Source organism: Sorex araneus, chromosome X (assembly GCF_027595985.1).
Source record: "Sorex araneus isolate mSorAra2 chromosome X, mSorAra2.pri, whole genome shotgun sequence".
Lineage (NCBI taxonomy): Eukaryota > Metazoa > Chordata > Mammalia > Eulipotyphla > Soricidae > Sorex > Sorex araneus.
The window spans coordinates 352,533,396-352,557,932 of record NC_073313.1 but is presented as its reverse complement, the minus strand read 5'-3'; the positions used below and the strand labels follow the sequence as shown (position 1 = coordinate 352,557,932).

The 24,537-nt window shown below is 44.2% G+C and overlaps 2 protein-coding genes across 4 annotated transcripts in view; one reads left to right on the top strand and one right to left on the bottom strand.

The window, feature by feature from the left end:
* Nucleotides 1-4,126, top strand: part of SMC6 (structural maintenance of chromosomes 6) — a 75,371-nt gene extending 71,245 nt beyond the window's left edge. For both annotated transcript variants that reach the window (XM_055122784.1, XM_055122785.1), the window contains exons 26-27: nucleotides 1,489-1,586; nucleotides 2,368-4,126. In XM_055122784.1, coding sequence (XP_054978759.1) covers nucleotides 1,489-1,586; nucleotides 2,368-2,482 — 213 coding nt within the window. In that variant the 3' untranslated portion in view covers nucleotides 2,483-4,126. The remainder of the gene's footprint in view (nucleotides 1-1,488; nucleotides 1,587-2,367) is intronic.
* An 8,371-nt stretch (nucleotides 4,127-12,497) lies between these two features.
* The window catches only part of VSNL1 (visinin like 1), a 117,361-nt gene continuing 105,321 nt past the window's right edge, over nucleotides 12,498-24,537 (bottom strand). For both annotated transcript variants that reach the window (XM_004609347.2, XM_055122763.1), the window contains exons 3-4: nucleotides 19,278-19,493; nucleotides 12,498-13,779 (exon numbers count right to left, since the gene is read on the bottom strand). In XM_004609347.2, coding sequence (XP_004609404.1) covers nucleotides 13,582-13,779; nucleotides 19,278-19,493 — 414 coding nt within the window. In that variant the 3' untranslated portion in view covers nucleotides 12,498-13,581. The remainder of the gene's footprint in view (nucleotides 13,780-19,277; nucleotides 19,494-24,537) is intronic.

Genomic DNA, 24,537 nt, shown 5'->3' with positions numbered 1-24,537 from the left:
CTCTTTTTGGATCACACCCAGCGATGCACAGGGGTAACTCCTGGCTCTGCTCAGGAATCACTCCTGGTGATGCTCAGGGGACCATATGGGATGTTGGGGATAATTGGAGCATTTTTTAAATCTCTCTCGGTCTAACCAACTGCTTTTTTTCTGTTTTGTTTTCTATTGGGGTCTTCTTTGCTTATTATACTGTTTATTTTCTTAGATAACATTCCCTACCACAGTTCCCAAAACTACTACCTGCATTTGGATACCAGGAGATACAAGAATCTCATCCTGACACCTCTCTGGCCCTGTCCAATAGATGGTGTCCAGCAGCTGCCCATTAGGCGTCACCCATAATAGATGACCTAAATCTCAAACCCAACCTGAGATTCAATTTGAGTCTTTCCAAAGTATCTTCTTTTTCTTGAATTACATGCTTTGGTTACTGGAAAACTGCCTCTTCTCTCTCAGTCCCTCGGAAACCTTTGATTTATGTGTGATCATTCCTTTCTTTTTACTCACGTCTTCTAATGGAAGAATGTACTTATGAGCCTTTAGAGCAGGCAGGTCTCCATGTGAGTCCTGTGTGCTTCCACAGCCAGTGCTCTCCGCCATGTTCTGTTGCCGCGTGAGGTTTCAAGGAGACCTTTAAGATCCTGTGTCCTGACTTTATCTTTGAGGAGTTAGGGACTCCTCATGGGAGGGGCAATGGAGACTTACTCCCCCGCTTCCTGTTTTTAACTCAGAAAATACAGATCTATAGTTCAGTTCACTTAATTAAAAAATCTGTTACAACTAAGCATTTTTTAAAAATCATACCAAATGTGTTATCTTATATTAAAAAACCTCAGTCTAGAAGTTGTAATTGATTCGATGGTAAAAGGTGGTGGGGGCAAAAGCTTTTGGAACATCTTAATCACTGAAAGAAAATTTTGAGTAAGTTGGAAACAGTCATTTCTGATATTATGAGTGTACATCTTTTATTTATTTATTTATTTGTTTATTTATTTATTGGGTCACATCTGGCCATGCACAGGGGTTACTCCTGGTTCTGCACTCAGGAATCACCCCTGGCAGTGCTCAGGGGACCATATGGGATGCTGGGAATTGAACCTGGGTCGGCCACTTGCAAGGCAAACGCCCTACCCACTGTGCTATTGCTCCAGCCCCGAGTGTACATCATTTTATATAAATTAAATTTATTACTTTCCAGTTGTTTTGAGTATTTTGTTATTATTGCTAAGTTGTTTGAGAGAATGGCCTGTGCATATTAATTTTTGACTATAGAAATCACCTAGGAAATATGTGTTCAATTATTTTAGCTAATAGTTTCACGTACTGCCTTCCTACATGAACTGTTCGGCACTACAGCTGAGGTAACAAGATATCCCAATGGGATATCCCTGTCCACTCTCCAGAGGCTTGTGAAGCAGAACAGTGCACTTTTACAAGACCTTGCCTGAATTGATAGTCGCTCTCTAAGCCTCTGCCTTTGCTCTCCAGGACATGGTCAACCGAAGAATTGCAATGGACATGATACTCAAGATGGCAGATTCCCAGCGTTTCCGACAGTTTATCTTGCTCACCCCTCAAAGCATGAGGTAACCTTCGAGTACTTTTCTGTAAACATCCCATGTATATAAAAGGAAAAAAATCTTCTATAAACTTAATTTTGTTTTTTGGTACAGCAAAGGAGTGTAATTTTAATTCTCTTAACTGCAAATGAATTAGTGACCAATAAAATGAACAATTTAACTCCTGTATCAGTTCAGGATATTTAAGTTTATATTTTTATATATTTAAAATTTTTTTATGTCAGTCTCCCATTGCAGAATCAGTTGATTGGAACATAATTTTTGACTTGTTCCATTTTAAATGCTCTATGATTATCATGACCAACTAATCAAAAGTAATTTTAGAAATTCTGTCTTGACTAAGGAAAAATATTCTTGATTTCCTCGGCCTTGTATCTTAGTGACATACAAGTACCATTTTTTGCAAACAGAGTTCTGTTCATTATTGTTCAACGTACATCAGGTACCTGTGAGGTCAGCAATTGGTATTCTGTGTCTTACATGGTCACTTGCTTACACAGGGATTTAAAATTGGGATTAGAAATATTTGTGTAACTTATTTTTTTAATTATAATTAATATGTAAAGATTTTTTTTCTCGGAATTGAAAATCTGTGGCACTCAGCAGATTGTTTTTCAATGGAAGTAAATTATTATTACAAATTTCATTCTAGAATGGCAGATATCAGATATGCACCCATTAACAGATTATAACCTTTATATATTTTCATAAGAAAGAATTGAAATGTTTTTCAGTATGATGAAACTTTCCCTGGCAACTTGAGGGTTTTTTTTTTTCCCCTCTATAGCTCACTTCCATCAAGCAAACTAATTAGGATACTTCGGATGTCTGATCCTGAAAGAGGACAAACTACACTACCCTTCCGACCTGTGGCTCAAGAAGAGGAAAATGAGCGAAGTTGATTTGTAACTTAATGCGCCATGTCGTCATGTGGAAAGATTTGTTAAAGGGAAAGTCAGTTTTGGACTATTTGATGAAATAAAATGATACTGAAGATACTCCTAAGAAAATCCTTTATATATCTTACCCCAGCAAAATATGTAAATAAGCCTACAAAACAAACAATAACCAGCAATTTAAAATTACTATTTGCATTACTATGAGAAAATCAGTTTCATAGGTCTGGTTTTAAATCTTGTTTGTTTTTACTTTTGTTTTTGTTAACCATCTACTTTTATAGATTCTTTTTCAGAAGCAATTTTGTACATATGTACATGTACATACCTGTTTAGTTTGGGTTAATTTCTATAGTGTTTTGTAAGAATTAAAATAAAAGTTTGAGCACCTGGTTATATTTAGTTTTGCTTTCCAGAATCACATCTCACAGCAGGGGGAGCACACGGGCACTCTGAACAGGGACCAGTTTTATACAGTGGGCTTCTTGTCGCTTTGCTCTGAGGCTCCCTACCTGCTGACTCACGGACTTCGGGCAGAACCCCTGCACCCGCACAGGCAGATTTTAATCCCAAGTTGACAACCTAGATCTGGAGTATACTTTTAATTCCTGTGTTTCGTCTCATTTAAGATGCTCTCTGTGTATCACACTTCAGCACTGCCAAGCCCAACACCGGGCCTTTGCTCCGTCTAGTCGCTGTCATGTACCGGGCTGCGTGTCTGCACCCTGTCGGATCTGGAGTGGGACAAACTCTCTTGCCTGCTGACCCTCAGTGGGCTTGGTCTCAGCCCTTCCTGTTTGACGTCCAGGAGCTCCCCAGCTCTGGCTCAGCTGAGCAGTGCTCAGACCTGAAGGATGTGTAGTCCAGGAGAAGAAAAGTAAACTGGGAGCACTAGAAGCGGAGGGAGGCTCCTCCTGGAGCAGGAAGTAGGAACCAAAGGCCAAGTTGTCAGTTGGAGCTGACATGAATGATGAAACATAATGTGGTCTTGGAGATAGAAAAAAAAAGTGTGTCAAGATCGGTAAACATGTGCTCTATTGTGGGAAAGGAATTGATGAACTTTTTAAAGAAAGTACCAGTATTCCTGCCAGTATTTTCTGTTTGATACTAAAACTTTTTAAAAATGCATTGCTGTCTAACCAAAAGCATTCCTTGTATTACTAGCAATAAATGTTTTGTTAAATTCCAAAGGAAGTATTTTAAAGTTTTTTAAAAAAAATATTTTTAAAGCAGTGATACTTTTCAGTTACAAAGAAAAGCTGAATTTTGGTTTTGGTGGGCAATGGTAGTCTGATTTAGTCTTTAAGTTCAGATCTGACATGAGAAGTCTAAATACTTGTACAGAAAGATATACCTTCTGAATATCTTAAACATCTTCAGTAAGCATATAAAGTCAGATTTTTTTAAGTTACATTTGTAGCATTTGTATCAAAACTATTTTAACATACATGTGCTTTTTCAAGTTAAAAAAATGTAGAATATGCCAAATGCAAATACTTATATTAGCTTAATAATTTTGTGTCTAAATTTTTGTGACAATTTTTTAATGCTGTGGTTCTTAATACAGAGTGGGAAAAATATTCCTCATGACTAATAATTCCTCAGAAAAAAAAATTCTTCAATAAATATCTCTGTTGAGTCGAAACATTATTCCTTTGGCCTCACAAAGTTTTGATTTCAATAATCATAAGTAAATCTGTCTTCAGTTATATTCTAATTAATCATTAATTAGAATTTAAATGTTTTTAAAATGTCTCTTCATAATAAAACTTAAGTTTACATGAATGAAGATCATGCTTTTGTGAATTGGGGATGGTAATTAATTAAATGGAGCCTCTTCTTGAATAGTGATTTACATACTTCTCATACAGATGAGTCTTTAACTCTTCGTTTTTTTATCAGTGCAACTAGGACCAAACTGAGTAGAACTGTTTTGGAAAATAAGAAAGACTTCCTTGAAGTCTGAAAATCTACCTCTTCATGCAGGGTAATCATTGATTAAAATTTCAAGAATAAATTTGGTGAGTTTCAGCAAAACGGAGTTGATGTAGCTACTGAAACTGGTGATTACACTAAAGATTCAGGCATTGTCTCAAATATTTTCCAGATTTTTACTTCTCCCTTTTGCCCCTTCTCTTTGAACATCTTGTAATGACTGAGCTGTTCATATATCAGATCAAAATGTTTTTATTCTGTGTAAGAAACATTGATTGGGACTCAAGAATTGGATCAGAAACATTGAGAGAACCACGTGATCCAGACGGTTAAGTTTTCCAAAGCGAAAATTAAATGTGTAAATTATTTTATCCTGAGATGTGTAAATTATTTTACCCTTTATCCACTTTCTGATTCAGCTTATCACTTGCTTTATTCACCTGGATGTCTGTAGATAGGTAATATAGATAGATGTCTATACTTGGAAGAACTCATTCTCAAGAGAATTGGTTTGAAATTCAAAAGTTAGATAGTTACCAATACTTTATGGCTTGAATAAATGATGTCTGTTGACTTGAAGATAAAACATTATTTGTAATAGGTTTTATCCTAGTCAATAGTGTGGATGTAAGTTAGTTGATTTCTTGAGTCAAATGAAGTTTTATTAATTATGTAAGATATAGCTGCTCTGCCAGCTACTCAGCAACCTTCGGGCGCACTCCATCAACCTCAGAGAGATCAACTTGAGGCTGCAGGTGTCCCAAGTGCTGCCCAGAGACGCAGGCAAGGTGCATGTTTGTCAGTGTGCAGATTGTTACAACATGCCATTTGACCAAAAGCTTACATTCGGTAGACTTGGGAACACCTGTGAGGGTGATTCAAGGCCGCCCCAAAAGCCTCCATCCCTGTCGGAGAGCCTGGCAAGCTACCAAGAGTATCCCACCCGCACGGCAGAGCCTGGCAAGCTACCCGTGGCGTACGTTCGGTGTTTCGATATGCCAAAAACAGTAACAACGGTCCTCATTTCCCTGACCCTGAAAGAGCCCCCAATATGCTATCGGGCTACACTAGCACGCAACAGGTGTGAATGGAGATGTTACTGGCACCCGCCAGATGCCAGTGACAGTGACATAGTTATATATGATATTAATACTTAGCCTATGAAGTTTTGGCAACAGCTATTGCATAGAATTCTAGATAAATATCTGGACACTCTAGATACATATTCTGGGTAAATGATAACTCATTAATCAGCAAGCTTAAGAGGACCCTTGCTTGGGCCAAAGAAATAGTTCAAAAGGCCGAGTACAAGCTCTGCATACAGAAGGCCTTTCAGTTTAATTCAGGGCATCACCTGGTCCACTGAGCATCATCAGATGTGGCCCAAGAGCCAAAAAGAAGAGAACTCTTGCTGCCTAATTTTTCTCCAGTTTGTAGAGATTAATTTACTCAAATGATGTTTCTGCCATGTACTATTTAAAGCACTGGAAATACTGACTACTGAAACTGAATCTCCCCTGCGGAGCTGAAGCCAAATTAAGGAGATGGTACCCTATATGACTGCAGATCAGAGTAATTGCTATGAATGCTTACAGCAGGGGAAGGAGTTGCGAACGGAAGGAAATGGTATTTGGATGCAACCTTACGGGAAGGCCTTGGCAAAAGGTAGTATTTAAGCTGAGGCCTGACACATGAAGAGACTGAGCCAGGATGCAGTTCACTGTTAACCATCCTGGTAGAACTGTCAGGACAGTGGCTTGAGAACTAGGTGAGCAAAGGGTGTGCCGAGGGTTAAGTTTCAGTAGGAGTCTGAGATCTCCTTATGTGCCAAACAGATTTTTCAGACCTGTTCCGGTAAGCAAGTTCCAAAGATTGGTGGCTGGTGTTTTTTGGAATTTGCAAATTTGCAAGTTTCTTGGAATTTCCTGAATTCCCAAATCCCCCCATTCTTAGATGGGGGCTGGGCAGAGAAAGAGCAGGCAGGTTTTGCAGTGGTGAAGGTAAGAGGGTGTGTGATTTCACTGAAGTGTTAGAAAGGTTCCAGTTTGAAATCTAACTGCAGTGGGACTTGCTGATCAGAACCCTGGACTGGGGGAGAGAAATCAAGGCCTGGAAATCAGATGAGTGATGGTGCCTTTCACATGTAAGAAGAATATGGGGCCCGGGGAGGGCGGTGAGAAGCTCCGATGAGCATAGGATATTTGAGGTAACGAGCGAATTTTTGATGGTAACTTTACATTGGTGAACACCAGGATTGGAACAGCAGCATAAGCGTCAAGGGGTTACCACGACTGTTAAATGCTGAGAAAACCTTATTTCATGTCTAATTACTGGCCAGTGGAGACCTAAAGGAACGGCCTTTTTTATTTAGAAGCTCTAATTTGACTTTCAGTTTCTCACTATACCCCCCACGTATCGCTTGTCCTACGGCTTTCTTTAAGGACATTGGTGGAAGCCTCTTTTACTTCTTGACATGATTTCCAGCTGTGGTGGAGGAAATAATTCTCTGGTCTCTCCATTAATTAACTCCTCTCCATCCCCTCTCCCCGCACCTCCCAGAACAACCTTCCTGGCGGTTCCCAGTGCTGGGAATCAAACAGTACAAGGGATGTGCTTTACCGTGGACAGCAAACCCAGCCCTCATTCTGGCCTCTCCAGAAAAGTAGTTTGTTGTTTATCAAAAGTGATCCTGAAAGAGAAAATACAGGAAAGATGAAGACCGAAACAATGATTTATTAAAAAAAATAAATAAAATTTAAAAAAAAACCCTAAAGGTTTAGAGTTGGGCCAGAGAGAGATCAGTGGTAAGACTTGCCTTGCATGCAGCTGCCCCTGGTTCAAATCCCCTAACACCACATACAGCCCCTGAGCACCGCCAGGGGTCACTGAGCACCAAGCCAGGAATAGCCCCCGACCTCTCCACCCCGAACACACCAAAATAAAGAGTTGATGAAGTAAATTCAGAAATGCAGGATTTGTACGTTCTTAAAGGATGGCACAGAAGTCCAGCCTGAATATTCCAGAGTTGAAGGAGGGCCTTTCTCTCCACTATTCTTTCCTAATTTAGCTTTGGAAGGTAGTCGTGTCTACTGTATTCCATTCGTTGAAAGAAAGCACTGCCCTGTCGCACTGTTGTCCCATTGTTCATCGATTTGCTCGAGCGGGCACCAGTAACGTCTCCATTTTGTGAGACTTGCTGTTACCGTTTTTGGCATATCAAATACACCACGGGGAGCTTGCAAGGCTCTGCCGTGCAGGCAGGATACTCTCGGTAACTTGCGGGCTCTCTGAGAGGGACCGAGAAATCGAACCCGGGTCAGCTGCATGCAAGGCAAATGCCCTACCTGCTGTGCTATTGATCCAGAAAGAAAAATATACCTGGGTTAAAAAGGTATTAGATTTTTCACGGGGCTGGTGGGGAGGAGGGGTGCATTTTAACTAGAGCAGCCACAAGAGTTAAACAGCTAATTTGGTCATTCACTTGAATGTCCAGAAGAAGCCTGTTGTTGGTTCTTTCCCCAGAGCCACTGGCTGGTTGGGATACTTAGGTCAGTGACAACTCGTTACTAAAGTCTGTGTGTTTGGATGAAATAAGATTAGAGGACTACTACATTCAACGCAGTATCACTGGTCTGTGCTTCTTCTTTTTTTTCCTTTTTTTTTTTTTTTTTTGCTTTTTGGGTCACACCTGGCGATGCACAGGGGTTACTCCTGGCTCTGCACTCAGGAATTACTCCTGGTGGTGCTCAGGGGACCATATGGGATGCAGGGAATTGAACCCGGGTCGACCGCGTGCAAGGCAAACGCCCTACCCGCTGTGCTATCGCTCCAGCCCCTGTGCTTCTTTCTTTTCATCCCTATTCTTGACTTCCGGTGACAGGCCATTCCCTACAGATGGCCACAACAGTACGTCTGTCTCATAGTCTTCCAGGACCTTGCATGGCAAAATCGAATACCTTTTTAATCCAGGTATATCTTTCTTACAACCAATAGAACATAGTAGACATGACTACCTTCCAAAGCCAAATTAGGAAAGAATAGTGGAGAGAAAGGCCCTCCATCTCTGCGATATTCAGGCTGGCCCTCTGTGCCATCACGGAAACTGACTTACCACATAGTTAGGCCACTTCAAGTATGGGGAGAAGCCACCCAGAGAACCCCTTTAACTACAGGGAGAGAAAGATACCCAGGCCTCAGCCCCTTCAGCCCTGTTTCTTATCCTACTACTGCCCAAATGCCGAAGTTACAACCGCCTCAATTCCCAAATTCCTAGCTCACAACTATGAGATCTAGAATTATCACATCAATGACAGTTTAGTATTTATAAGCAGGATTAACAAAAGAAAAAAATTAAGCAGGTGGGCCTTGTTCAAATGATCCTGAGATGCGTCAAATGATCTTCATGAATCCAAAGAACGTTTAGGAGAATATAGAAATGGAAAGGACCTCAAGGATGCTATTGGTGAGTGCTAAAGGGAAGGAAGGACAGTAGAAGGCAGGAGACCAGAGGACGCTGTTAAGGCAATTGTGGCCCAAACCCTCAATTCCCTAATAAAATCAAATCCATTAGTCCCTTAGTTAGGACTCAGCTAATCTAAGGCAGTGCTTTCAGAGTGCTACAACCCAGGTCTTTTTCTAAGGGCACATATCCCTGGTCCTCTCCATTAAATAGGAATGTCTGTTTCACCCCTTTCAACAGTGAAATTCATAAATTGATAGGAAACCCATAGATTTATTTTTTTAAAAAATAATAATTGTAATTCTTTTTCGACATAAAGTGGCTACAAAAGAAGCTTTTGTACTCCTAAACTTTTATGAACAAGCAGTCGACAGATAACACTACTCAGCTTGAAATACAAACTACTTTTGTGGAGAAAAGCTACTGATTTCAAGGGTAGAACAAGCAGTGTCAAGGGTCATGGAGAACAAGTCCAGTAGGACAGAGCCCTATTTAAGGAACTTCAGAAAGGTACCTGGCGGGATTGCAGGATTTTTATGGATAAGACTGCGATGTACCTTCTAGGTGCCCCTTTTTCCAATTTCCTCTCTCCTGCAGCCAGCACCCTTCCCACTATTGTATGTCACATAAGTGGGGAGAAGGCAGATAATTATCTCCTGGATTCTCTGAAATAAATAATAATAATAATAATAATAATAATAATAACAATACCATGTCTTCTGCTTGAGTAAACACCTCTGAGAAGCCTTTAGACCAGAGATTCCCAACCTTAGTTTGCCTACTTCCCCTTTTCAGGAAAAATAAAAATAACCTTCAATGTGTGGGGTTATTGTGCACATTCCCCCCCACCAAAAAGAAAGAAAGGAGAAGGGAAGAAAAGAAAAAAGAAAAGGAAAAAAAAGAAGATAAAAGAAAAGGAGAGAAAAGAAAAGGAGAAAAGAAAAGAAAAAAATCTACCTCCTTTAAGAGAATATACAGCATCTCCAACAGTCCACGAGACTGTTTCTGCCTTTCCCTAATGCCCAGGATTCCAGAGTCCCTAAAGGGACCCACTTTGGGAAACAGGGCTTTCCACAGTGACCTGAGAACTCAAGTCTGCCCCTTCAGGTAGAAGATTTCTCTGGTTTTCTGGGAAGGAGTGAAAGCGTTTGGCCCACTAAGGAATAGGAATTGTAGCAACTCCGTGGACAGTAGCACGCAGATTCCCAAAGACTAGCCACAGGATCTCTCCTGTCAGTTGGTCTTCCAGGACCTAGCCACAGCCTATCATGGCGTAAAGTTTGATTCCCTTCTTGAATATGGGTGTATCTGTGATTTTCTTATCGCTAGCAGAATGCTGTGGCAGTAGCACTTCATGTCTTTGGGGGCAAGGTCAGCAAAGATGAAACTGGCATTTGTTTGTGCTGAAGCCCTCCTGAACCCCACGAGTCATATGAGAGTGTGAGGCCACAGGACTGTGAAGGAAGCACAGACAAGCCAGGCAGAGACTCTGGGTGGCAGAAGGTGCCCAGTCAGCACCTGGTTGTTTCCACTCTGGCTGCAATGTCAGACCCTCAGCCAGGCTATCATGCTGAACCCTTCTCAGAAACCCTCCTGACCCATGGAAAACATGAGAAATGATAAAATGACTCTAAGTCACGACATTTTAAGAATGAGTTGTGTGAGCAATACTAATTGAACCATTTCCATTCACAACTTCCCCCTAGGAATTGTTCTCATGTGATCATTATTTTCATTTTACATGACCTTGGTGTTTCTTTTGATGATTTATGTATTGCACATGCAATATTTCCATAGTATATATTGCATACAATGTTTTCATAGCATATATTGCATGCTACAATATTCATAGTATATATTGCATAGTATATAATGCATCTCATTTTCTCCACCCTTTCACTCAGTTTTGAAAATGTCTATTTTGCTGTGCGAACATGAGGCTGTTGCTTCCAACTGACGTGCAGAATGCCATCAGATACATCCACTTTTTCTACACTCAATTCTCCAGTAATGAGCCATTAGATTGGGAATTGACTCCAATTCCCCAGCCACAAGCAGACCTGTCCCAGATACCCCAAAGTGTGTCCTCTCGTGGCCTTCCGAGGGCTTCTTGAGAGTGATGTGTGGAAGGATGGGGAGGAGGCCTGGGTCGGAATACTTGTATGATTTGTTCTACCAGGTTCTTATGGACACTTCACCAGACTGCCAGACCACACCCAGCTATACTTCTGCAATGAGGTTAAAACAAAAAAGTAATGAGGTTTTACTTGCTTGTCTATTTTCTCCATTTTACCTCTATTATGAAACAATGATTATATTTGGAGGGTTTTCTGGAAGGCCTCCATGTTACTCAATTCCTTTTTCACAAGGTCTTTAAATATCACCTAATCATCCCTACTATAAATATCTATCGCTATATTCTATCTCTCTGTCCCACTTTGTTTGCTATATTTTTCCTTATTGTTCTTAAAAGTTCTTAATATTTGTGGATCTGATATTTTTTTATCTCCTCATTTCCCACAGAAAGTGTCAGGTACACAGTAGATGACCCATGAGGATCTACCATAAAAACAGTCAGTTCAGGGGGTGGAGTGATAGCACAGCGGGTAGGGTGTTTGCCTTGCACGCGGTCGACCTGGGTTCGATTCCCTGCATCCCATATGGTCCCCTGAGCACCACCAGGAGTAATTCCTGAGTGCAAAGCCAGGAGTAACCCCTGTGCATCGTCAGGTGTGACCTCAAAAGCAAAAAAAGAAAAAAAAAGGAACAGTCAGTCCAGTGTCTGACCTAAATGAGTGCCATTCTAGCTCCTCATACCCCCTCACCCATCACTTAGTCGGGAGAGGTCATCAGGAGAGTTCAACCTGCATCTACTTTGGACTCACTAATTAATCACAGAGGTTTAGGGTACCAGCACCTGCACTCACGACTGTTCTCTCGGGGAGCAGAAGTTTGGTTCTGTCCATTTCAAGTACCATTGGAATCCTGAGTGTTTGTAGTGAGGTTTGCTTGCTCCACTTTTCATTGAATGAAGAAATGGAATTATTAGGTTCTGCTCTCTGGTCTCAGGTAATGATCCTAAGACACACAAGAGTATTCGTTTGTATGTGTGTGTGATGTGTGTGGAGGGGTGGGAAAGAGGGGCGGGTTAAAGGGAGCAGAACTAAATTAAAAAATGCTTCCATGAATACTATAGTACCACACCGTCTTGATACTACTAATTCCATATGGGAAATCAAGTCTACATGAAATTGTAAGAAGATTCAGTTTCTTAGTTACATCACCTTAATCACTGAGCTCAATGTTGTGTCTGTAATGAGTGCTATGGCCTGTTCAGTGGTACAGAGAGTTCTGTGGGACAGCACTGGACACCCTGAACCTTTTCAGGCACCTTCTGTAAATGAAAGTGTCTCCTTTGAATTGTTAATGGAATCTCTTATACCTTCTTCCCCGGTGGCGGAATAGGTCAAAGTTTTGTCCAATTATTAAGAAGATCAACTGGTATATACTTTTGGTTTAGAAAGTCAGCATGTCTTTCCTGCTGGTTTCTCTTAGAGGGCCCACCTCAGACTACGAGCATACCCGTGTCCTTGCTGAGAAGAGCATAAGGCACCGCTAACACCACAGTCACACCAAGAGCAGATTTATTGTCATAGAATGAGCATTATTTGAGAATAAACAAGTTTCATGTTTTATTTAAACTTAACATGCCATATGAAGAACTGGAATGTTGCTTTTCCCCCTTTTCTTGTCAGTTAATTCTTCACATTCCAAAATTGTGGGTTTAAGGGTAGATTTTCTACACTGCTACCAGCTGACTCTTGATGAATAGAAACATCTGTCTCAATTTTTAAAATTATAAAAAAAATTGAGGGAAAATCAAATGTTATAAATTTATTTGGGACATCTCTTGCCACCTCTTTAGGAACCTTTAAAAACTCAAGCAGAAATCAATATACTTTCATCTTTTTTTTCACTTTTCAATAAATAATATCTTTGTATATATGTATATATAGATAGATATACTTAATCATTTAGCAGGGTTTTAGGGTTTATACTGCATTAATTCCAACACAGCTCTTTCCAGATTGGTAGGATGCAAATGAGGTAAGAATTAAGGCAAACCTAAAAGGCATGCAAATGTAGTACATCTCTATTCACTGATAATACAAGCTCTTGTGTGTGGACAGCACAGAGAAGCCAAGAGCCCCTTGGTGCATCTGTCCAGTACTATTTTACAGGAGAATGGTGACACAGCTTATAATTAAGTTACATTACTGTGAGGGGTCTCATTGCTACTAACATATGGAATCAAGGAGACAGGAGCATTAGCAAAACATGAACAAGAAATCATGTAACTCTTTGCAGCACATATCTGCCCAGGCTTTGGAGAAGGGTCTTGTTTTGTTTTTTAATGAAATGATATTACACATATCACATTGTGGCAGGTTGTTTGTTTTTATGATATATGCTTTTAAAATTCATTAGCAAATGACATTCTCATGCACACAAGTGTTTCAAACACAAGAAGCAAGTCCAAGGTAGTCCAAGCAATATTTATATGTGTATGTGTGTGTTGTGTGCATGTGTGTGTGTGCGTGTGTGTATGTGTGTGTGTGTGTGTGTGTGTGTGTGTGTGTGTGTGTGTGTGTGTAGCTGCAGACTGAATGGAACTAGTGACTTTTGTGCAGTCCATAGTATTGACCTCAGCTCATTTCTGAATGTCGCACTGCAGAAGTAATACGATAGAAGGGTCGCTCTTCGCAGCTTCTTTGAATTCATCCAGTGTTATCTGGTCATCTTTGTTCTTATCCATCTTGCTGAAAATCTTGTCTACTCGCTGCTCAGGCGTGAGACCATCCTCATTCATCTTCATCATGATCACGGTGCCCACCATTTTGTAGATAGCCTTGGGAAAACAAGAAGTAGACCATACAGTTCTCCTCTGATGTGATACATAATTTAAATTTATTCAAAGAACTACTAAAAATGGTTTTACATATGTATTATTTCCGTGACCAATTGGATATTTAAAAAATGGGATGACTCCAAGGTTTCTGTATGGAAGAAGTGGATACAAAGAGTAATAGTGCTATTAAGAATAGTGAATGAAGATTAGATTCAGGGAGGGAAATGATGAGTTTAGTTTTAAACCTCCTGCATTTGAAGTGTGTACTGTAGCCAATAAGCACCAGTTCTTGGAGACTTAAGTTGGAAAATGGAATGCAGTTCTAACTGAAAGGAGCCATCAGTCTGCTAAGATAATTGTGCAGTGTCCCAGCAAAATTCATCCCCTAAATCAGTGAGTTTAGGACATGCTATGAATTTTGGACTATTTCAAGTTAAGGAATATCACCAGAAACTCAAATTATCAAGTTCAATTAACTGTAAATTATGAATTCTCAAAGCAAAAAATTACTCAGTAGATAAAATTTTATTTCTTACTAAAGCACTTTCAAAAATCAATGCCCATCTATGCAGCAATTTGCAGGAAGGCATTCATAGAAACATTATAATAATAGACCCAACGGGGCAATAACATAAGAGCTTATCAGCTAGTTAACAGGGTCTCTCAGACATATCTATACTATTTTAGCAAAAATATGGAATGAAACTCTGATAAATGGTACAATGTAAATAAATCTCACTCTACCCTCAAAGAAGCCAGTCACAAAGGCACTACGGTATATGATATGATTCCAGTTCTACAAAATATCCAGTGAGATGCGTCCAAAGAAACAAAGCACAATCAGTTTCAGGATTCAGTTGTGTTTCATTTTTGTTTTCATCTTTGTTTTAGTCTCATTCCTGTTTCAGGGAATGGGCAGGTGGGCATCAGAAATCTCATGGGGAGAATAAAAGTATTCTACAATCAGATAATGACCAACGTTACAAACTTTGATAAATTTACTAGAACCATTGAATTGTACCGTTTAAGTGAGTGAATTATAACTCAAGTTTTTAAAAATGCTAATGAGGGGCTGGAGCGATAGCCCAGCGGGTAGGGTGTTTGCCTTGCATGAGGCCGACCAGGGTTTGATCCCCGGCATCCCATATGGTCCCCTGAGCACCGCCAGGAGTAATTCCTGAGTGCAGAGCCAGGAGTTACCCCTGTGAATCACCGGGTATGACCCAAAAAGCAAAAAAAAAAAAAAAAAAGCCAATGAAAGAGGGGTCAGGGATATAGTATAAGCGTTAAGGTGGCTGGTAAATTAATAAATCAATTAATTAGTTAATGCAGCTGAGTCCCATTCAACTTCAACATCACTATGGTCTCCCTGCACCACCAAGAAGTGACCCCCTGAAAACAGCCAGAAGTTAGCCCTTGAACACTGTCAGATGTGGCTCCAACCTACCCGCTTAAAACAAAAAGCCAAGTGAAAGAAAGAAAGTGGATCACTAACAAGTACTTCACCTAGCAAAGTAAAATGTCTGCTAGGTTAAACTGAACTTTGTTTGCTACTTTTTAAACTACATCGTGGATTTTGCTTTTATTTATTTTGGTCTCCTAAGCAGTGCTCAGGAAGGCCCAGGGACCTCTCCTGGAAACAGTCAGCCAACCCAGCTCTGAGTTCACTGTGAAACCTGAGGATTTAGTGCTGGTCAGGTCTTGGGGTGCTGAGGATTACTTGCCAGTGCTTCCACTGAAGGATTCAATGCTATTCAGTTCCAAGGGTGCTGGGGATTAATCTGGGCCACCCCAACAGTGCTGGAGACTACCAGGGTGCTTTCAGCATCCTGTGATTCTCAGGGGACCATGTGGTACCAGAGATGGGAACTACGGTTAATTACATAAAAGGCATGTGTCTTACTCTCTGTACTCTTACCGGTGTTGTTTGTCACTGTCATCCCATTGCTCATCGATTTGCTCGAGTGGGCACCAGTAATGTCTCCATTGTGATACTTGTTACTGTGTTTTGGCATATTGAATACACCATGGGGAGCTTGTCAGGCTCTGCCATGCGGGCGAGATACTCTCAGTAGCTTGCCGGGCTCTCCAAGAGGTGCCAAGGAATCGAACCTGGGTTGGCCGCATGCAAGGCAAATGCTCTATCTGCTGTGCTATCGCTCCAGCCCAGTGTGTTATTTATTGATGGGAGAAAAAAACTACAAAAAATTGAATTTGTTAAAAGCAGATAATGAAATTTTATTTGGGGAACAATTAGTAGACAGGGCCTCTATTAGTAGTGTGAGTAGGTAGGAAGGAGAAGCAGAGACTGCATCATGTTGTTGCTCTCCCTCCTCGTCCTTTATTGGTGTGGTTTGGCTTTGGGGTCACACTCAGTGAGGCTCAGATGTTACTTTTGGCTCGACGCTCAGACATCACTCCTGATGAGTGCTCAGGAGGACCATATGGGGTGCTGGGGGATTGAACCTGGGTCAGCTGCTGACAAGTCAGGCACATTCCCAGGCCCCTCACTTCAGTCCTTTGAAAAATAAAATTTTAAAGGCTTTAAGGAGACAATAAATGGAAGGTGGCCCGTAAGAAAAAGGCCCTACTAAAGAAAGTCAGGGTGATGAGAAATGCGAAACACATGAATCCACCCCGGACTTCATTAACATCCCTGAGCATGTCATAGTCTCATTAACTGTATCTAGGACATCACCCTGAAGCTTGGAGCATTATCCTGGCAACCAGAAAAGTATGTTCCAGATGCAGACGCATTGGACACCAGTCTGGGATGAGGGTCTGGCAGACTCAAAACTGAATATCAGTTTTCCCTCGGTGGAGCGACTGATATCTGTAGGGGATGTTCCGTGCCTTATGAGCATCAATGGCATGTACCCAAATGTCCAGCATTGCCTGTTCAAGAGTAAGATGTGCCACTGCATGGGCTGTCCTAGGAAGCCATAACTAAGACACGTATCGTTGGATTCACTTGAACTCACTGGATCTGTGTCTAACACTTTGGGTAAGACACACCTTGGTTGGTCAGCAGGTTAGAGCCCTTTGCTGGTCTCCTGTTGACCCCTCCCCATATCAGCACCTGCTTCTCTCTCTCTATGGCCACTGTCTGCTTACTTAGCTGAATGGAGACCTTGGGTGAGTGAGATCCTTTTCACCCCTGTCTCTCTGCCCCCTTACAAGATGCTGGCACCTAGAGAAAGGCTGATTACAGGCTTTCGGAGTCTAGAAGACTGGGGAGACCTGTGGGCAGCAATGCATCAGGGAGACTTCTCAGATGAAGCAAGATCACCTGCAGGTTGAGAGGATTTTGGTGGACGTATAGCCATGAGGGAATTCCAAGTGAAGGAGTGGAATAATCAAAAGTGGAAAAATCAAAAGGTGGGGCAGGTGCAAAGGTACAGGGACTCAGGGATGGATAGTGAGGCTGGAGCAGAGGACAGAGGCGGGTTGGATGCATCATCTGAGTCTGGCACAGGGTGAGCTGCTGGGTATAGATTTGTCACCAAATACACAGGAAGGTCCTGAAGCACAGGCACGCCATCGTGGCACAGTGAGGGCAGGTCTGGGGGCAGGGAAACACGGAAGGGCACAGGAGGAAAGGGCCAGAAGCCCCTGGAAATAAAGATAGAGACAGGAAACACACCAGGGGGTGTGTGAGAGGGAACCCGGCCTGCAGGAGGGAAGGAAGCTCAGAGCCGAGGTGGATATTTCCAGGGGAGACGCCGGAGAGACCAGTGAAAGCAGACCCTCGTGAAACAGTCACAAGCACTGAGCTCGTGCTCTGCCAACATCTGTCTCATGTCACCGTCACCCTCCAGGACATGGCCAAGTTTGATTTCTCCTCATTGTGCCTGAGGATTTCGAGGCTTTCCTGCAGGGCCAGGGCCTTAGGACTCGGGATGGAGTGACAGCATAATAGTGGGGAAGGCGCTTGCTCGGCACGCCGCTGACCCAGGTTTGATCCTCGGCATCCCAGTAGGTCCCCGGAGTCATTTCTCAGTGCAGAGCCAGGAGTAACTCCTGAGCATGGCCTGGTGTGGCCCCCAAGGCAAAAATAAATAAGAAAATAAGAATAGAATAAAAAAAAAAATCCTTAGGACTTCTCGCACCCTCCTTACCCCTCCCCAGCTCCTCCGCTTTCTGTCAGTTTTCCAGTTCAAGGCTAGAAGACAGATCAGTCAATGGGGGAGAAGAGACTTCAGTGCCCGAGGAAAGCCAGTTAGCTAGTTGGAGGGCTGGCCGAGGGGCACAGGCAGAACAGAGCAAACCGTGCTGGGGAGCGGCGGGGGTGGGGGGGGAAGGTCATGGGTGACAGCTGAGGATGTGGGGCCCTGGGTTTGGGCTGCTCTTCCCTGCAGTCGCCCCCATGTGGAACTCCAGTTCTTCCCAAACCTCAGTACTTGTGGCCTGGTTGTGGCATCACCCCTGCCTAAAGGGGACACACAGGCCTAATAGGAAGTGGCACCTTTTGCTCTCCATAGGTCAAGGCAGAGAGACATGCCCTGTATACACACTAAGTATACACACTAAGTATACACACTAAGACAAAGAGAAGTCAAATCCATTCATGTAGCCCCTCAGGCTCTTCTAGGTTCTGGGTGACCAGAGGCCTCTTCTCACAGAGCTATTCGGGTGTGTAATATGGTGAGACGGGGCGGCTGGAGCAATAGCACAGAGGGTAGGGCTCTTGCCTTACATGCAGCCGACCCGGGTTCAATTCCCAGCATCCCATATGGTCCCCTGAGCACCGCCAAAGGGAATTCCTGAGTGCATGAGCCAGGAGTAACCCCTGTGCATTGCCGGGTATGACTCAAAAAGAATTAAAAAAATGGTGAGAAGGGCCCAGACACAACCTTCTGGCAAAGAGTTCCAGTGCCTTGGGCGAGGGACTGGGCACTATTTTTCGAAGATAGTGGATGGCGGGTGGGCTGGGAGGTGGGGTGTGAGTACAGGTGAAGTGAGGGGGCAGGGGAAGGGCATCTGGGTACGGGGACAGGAAGTGAAGGTCCGGAAGCAGGGCAGAAGGTTCCAGAACCAGGTGTGCAAGAGGAGCTGTAAGGCTGAGGCCACCGTAGTGGGCTGCTGACTCCTGCTTGGACACTGACCAGGCCAGTGGAAGCAGAAAGATGTGAAGTAGAAAGGACCAATCCCAGGGCATACCCTATTACCTCTCCAACCCCCTGCAGGCTTTTGTTTCAGACGCTCCAGTAGCGCCTTTGTAGATGGTTCAAATGCCCAATGGCTGGCACTGACCCTGGGCACTGCAGCTGGGATGAGCAACATCCTCCACATTGTGCTGGAGAAAACACCAACCAAGAATTCAAGGCTGGGCATGTGAGTAGAAGGGGGTCAGGACAGGGAATAAAGAAGCCCCTGAGACTCAGGGCTCCCCTCCCCAAGTGCTCGGCACCCAAGTCCTGATCACACTCCCCAAACATGGCCACGCCCCCAGCCTGGACCCCTCACCCTCCAGCCCCATTGCACCGCCTTGCCCTCACCTCAATGATCTCCAGCATCTCCACGCGGGTGATCTTGCCGTCACCATCCAGGTCGTACATGTTGAAGGCCCAGTTGAGCTTCTGCTCGAAGCTGCCCCGGGACGTGATGGACAGGGCGCAGATGAACTCTCGGAAGTCGATGGTGCCGTCCCCGTTCTTGTCAAAGGTCCGGAAGGCGTGCTGGGCAAACTTGGAGGCATCCCCGTAAGGAAAGAACTGCAAGGCAGAGCACAGAGCACGCAGTTGAGGCGTGGACAGGGAAGACAAAGCACCAGCTCGTCTTGGCCGAGGTCTGAATCAGGGCAAGAGTGAGGGTCCTGCTGTCCATGGCAGCAGGGGGACGCCCTGCCCTGCTGTCTCCCCAGATTCTGAAGCTTAAGGATCTCAGGGAAGATCCTTCCTCCTGCAGGCATGGCTATCCGTTGGGGATTGCATCCAATCTCCCCACCTTCCTCTCCAAAGCCGAAGATGGGGCTGAAACCCCAACCACCTAACAATGCTTCATCTTTCTCTGGTGATCAAGACCTCATCCTTTAAACGACGGAAGGGTCCCAGTCCAAGCCATCTCATTAGCATAGCGGAAACACGATGGCCAATCCGGAGAATGCAGGGATCTCAGAAACTCTCGGAATGATCTATTGTTATATTACAGTTGCACATGCCAGCTGGGCGTTCCTTCCTGGGAGGGGACTCTGTCCTCAGGTCCTGTCCCAGGGATCCTGAGAAGAGCAGGGACTGGCTCAGTGGCCTTCGGAACCGGGTAGAGTGAACTCAAATCTCCTCCTGCAGTTCCTGTTCCAGCCTTTATGCGTGCAGGGAAATACATGGGCCCGCTGGGTATCTTCCCGCTTCCTGGGGGTGTCTGTGAGGGCAATGCTTCAACTAGACTCTTGCTCGTAACACACCTGAACTTAAGGGGTACTTGTTTTATCTAAAGAGACTAGGGTGCCCTGGGTCAGAACATCACAAACTAATTTAAATCTGGAAATCCTGGAGGAAAATAGGAGGGATGGTAAATTTCGAGCAAATCACATGTGCCTTGTAGACAGTTTGTTGGCCGACCTCTCCAGCCAGCACTTTTACTTCTGAAAAACTGAGCGGGTGCCCAAGAGCCCTCCTAGATCTAAAGTACTCTAAAAGACCCAAATTCATCCTATCATGTTCTGAGTGCATGTGGGTTCTCAAATCAGCAGCTGGCTCTTTCTCTTAATGAGTAGGATGAGGTGAATCAGCTCTGGAAGAGCATCACAGAAAAATGAAGTTGCATTCCCTTCAGCACCATTAGGAAGAAATCATGTCTTTGAACTTAGATTCATTTCTCTGGGAGAAAACAGTGTCTGCAAAGTACAAATATTTTGGGGTTTTTGGGGGGAGGCTTGATTTTTTTTCTTTTTGGGTCGCACCCAGTGATGCTCAGGGGTTACTCCTGGCTCTGTGCTCAGGAATTACTCCTGTCGGTGCTGAGGAGACCATATGGCATGCCGGGGATTGAACACAGGTCGACTGCATGCAAGGCAAATGCCCTACCTGCTGTACTATCACTCTGGCCCCTGGCTTGAATTTTTAAGACAAAAATTCAAAGGAGTTGTTTTAGATTTTTTAATTTGATGTCTATCACTTTGGTAATAATGATTGATGTGTGAAGTAAATTTTGATGACACTAGTAATATGTAAATCTTTTGCTATCCAAAGAAGTTGGAGATTGAAAATGTATGAGCGTAATCATATATCACTCATATAATGCGTATATTCATTTGCACATGAATCTTTTTCTTGAATTTTTACTATTGATGCTTCTTTAACGAAATATCAGACTATGTGGCTGAATAACAACAAATTTCTTTATCACAGTTTTGGAATCTGGACACCCAAGATCAGAGCAGCAGTCTGGTAGATTCTGGTTAAGATGCTCATCTAGATTGCAGACATCTGCCTTCATGTTTTTACTGGAAGGGGTGAGGAAACTGGGGTCTCCTACGAAAGGGTAGCACTGTAGCACTGTCGTCCCATTGTTCATTGATTAGCTCGAGTGGGCACCAGTAACGTCTCCATTGTGAGACTTGTTGTTACTATTTTTGGTATATCGAATACACCACGGGGAGCTTGCCAGGCTCTGCCGTGTGGGCGGGATACTTTCGGTAGCTTGTTGGGCTCTCCAAGAGGGACAGAGGAATCGAACCCAGGTCAGCCGAGTGCAAGACAAAAGCCCTACCCACTGTGCTATCACTCTACAAAACAGTATCCGTAGTATTCCAAAACACTCTGCTTTCATCACCTAAACACCTTTCAAAGATCTTACCTCCAAATGGCTTACATAAAACCTACTGGTACGGGATTCAATTTTAGGTTTATTTTAATTTTCTTTTTTTTTTATGTTTTTGGGGCCCCTATACCAAGCTGTGTTCAAGAGACTATATGCAATGGCAGAGATTAAACCCAGATTAAACCAGATTAAACCCAGATTGACGCCATGCAAAACAAGTGCCCTACCCACCATACTATTGCTCAGGCTTTCAACTTTTGCTAAAATAAGTAAAACAGGGCAGGAGGATAGTACAGCCAGTAGAGCATTTACCCTGCATGCGGCCACCCGGGATTAAATCCCCAGCATCCCGTATGGTCCCCCAAGCACCAGCAGGAGTGATTCCTGAGTGTAGAGTCACCCTTGAGTCATCCCTGAGTATTGCTGGATGTGACCCCCCCCAAGCCAAAAATAAATAAATAATGTAAAGCGGGTGGTAAAATAGTTCAAAGGGCTAATTTGCATGTGGGACATGTGGGTGTCATCGCTGGCACCCCATCGTGCTTTGAGTACCACCAAGGGCGACCCAAACTGCACTTCTCCAAATTTCAAATCTAGTGTGTCCAATAAAAGGGAGGGAGAGCCTTGTGGGAACGGCTGTGCATGAGCCAGAAATGGATGGTGATGAGAGTCCAGGTCCCTTCCAGGGACACCCCGGAGGGTCCCTGCGGCTCCGGTGGGTAGGAAAAGCTCATCCCAGAACAGAGAGGCATTCTCAGGGCAGGCGCTGCTTCTGCCTGTGGGCGCCAGACACAGCTCTGTCCTGCTCCATCTGTCCCTGTGCTTCCCTCTGTCCGCCCCCCCCCCCCCGTCCTCACTCTGCCTTTCCAGGGCCTTTCCTTGTGGTTCTCTGCAGCAGGACACGAATCCTTTGCCACCTCCCGCTCCACGACAGGAGCTCAGTCCTAGTTGCCGCAGGAGGGGCCCGGGCCTGCAGAGAGATGGCTGGGCCTGCAGGGCTGGGCCAGCTGGCTCCTGGGCCTCAGAATCTTACAGAGGAGTGGAGACAGGGCCCGCCGGGAAAGCCTCCTGGTTTGGCTATTCCGGGGCCCAGATCAGAGGTGAATTCAGAGGAACCGACTTCCTAGACTGCCGGGACCTGGCCTGTCTCTCAGCAGATTTCCCCCCAAGACCCAAAGCACTGATGTGCACGTGTGCGGCTGCTTCCTCCTGACCCGCAGAGGGACACCACTGTTCTGGAGAATTCCCTAGACCCATGCTGGGTGACACAGCTTTCTTTTCTGAGGACGTTCCCCCCCTGAAATGCCCAGAAAGATGCTCATCCTGACCGGAAGAAGCTTTCCCGCCCGCCCTCCCCACTCTCAGCATTGTCAAGTAGGACCCGGTGATGTGGTTTCCATCCATCGAAGGATGTCCAGTGGGATGGCTTCTTCCTCTCCAGTCTCCGTGATCTCCCTCCAAGGAAAACCCAGTGGACCCAAGACCTCCTCTCTTTCATGCCACCACCCTGTCATTTTTTCCCAACAGCTCAGCCCCTCATCTCTCCCCTGCTTCCTACCCCAATATCCAGAGTCTCGCCTGCTGGCCTGTGGTTCTGGCCACCCTCTCCTAACTGGCCCCTGCCTTTGATGGCCTCCAGAACCCAGTGTGGAGCCAGCGTGGTCTCCTGCCACGTGGCCTAGATGGAAACTTCCTCTTCCTGGAAATACTCAGTGGAATTAAATCTAACGCCCTTCACTGGCCAATCACTGGCCACCATATTGACTCAACACAAGCCTTAAATAGTGTGTCCTTGGGTTTATCCTTCCCAAACCTCTCGGACTGCACAAGATAAATCCTCAATTTTTACTCTGCAGCTGGTGTTTCACGTTTGTGCACAAACCCTCCCATTTCTCAATTTTCTACTGTTGTACCCTATGAAGTGTCACCAACCACATCTTTTGCTTTCATATTCCTAGCCCCTCCCACTTTTTTTTTTTATTCCATCTCATCTTGACCATTTGGCCCTGAGGAACAATGAACACTGTCTTAAACACCTGCTTTGCAAGCATCTGGTCATGAGTACAAATTCCTGGTGCCCTACATGTGTAGATTCCAGGATCCAGCTCTCTGCTATTTGAATCTAGCACTTAGCCGCATGTGATGCCAGTGTATAGCATAGCATAGCCAGGCTGCTAGAGAACCACAAAACGGTATGACTCCCACAGGGCACCACGGCTAAAAAAGATGTGTAAGCACCACTGGGGGCAGGAAATGCAACCTCCGGTGAGCTCAGTGAACACTGCAGCAGTCCCCAGTGAGCGCCTCAGCTTAAGGAGAGCAAACCTTGGTGAGCACCACCTCTGACTATGCAAGAGCCGAGTGATGTGTGATGTGTGACCCCCAGGAAGCACCACTGCTGAAAATGGGAGACAACTCCAGCCAGGCATGTGTGCAACCCTGTCCGGTGCATCAGCAAAAAGAATTCCAGGGGAACAGAAAGAGAGATGCAGGATGCATCTCGTCAGATGCAGGAGACTGGAAAGAGAGAGAGACAGAGACAGAGACAGAGAGACAGAGATAAAGACAGACAGACAGAAAGAGACAAGACACACACAGAGGGGGAGAGAAAGTTAGAGAGAGAGGGAGAGAGAGAGAGGGAGAGAGAGAGAGAGAAAGAGAGAGAGAGAAGAGAGAGAGAGAGAGAGAGAGAGAGAGAGAGAGAGAGAGAGAGAGAATAGGGGGCTAGATGCAATAGTACCACAAGTCGAGTGCTTGCCTTGAACTCGATCGGCCTGAGTTCATTTCCAGACACCATATTTGGGCCCCCAAGCCCTGCTAGAAGGGTCTAAGCACAGAGCCAGGAGTAAGCCCTAAGCATCATCAGGTGTGGCCCCAGAACAAAAAAAGAAAGACAATAAATACTGAAGCTAAGGCTCTCCTAGACCAGAAAAAGAGGTCGCTTTTCCTTTACGTGCGACTCAAATGCTCCACCTTCATAAATCCACACAGCAGACC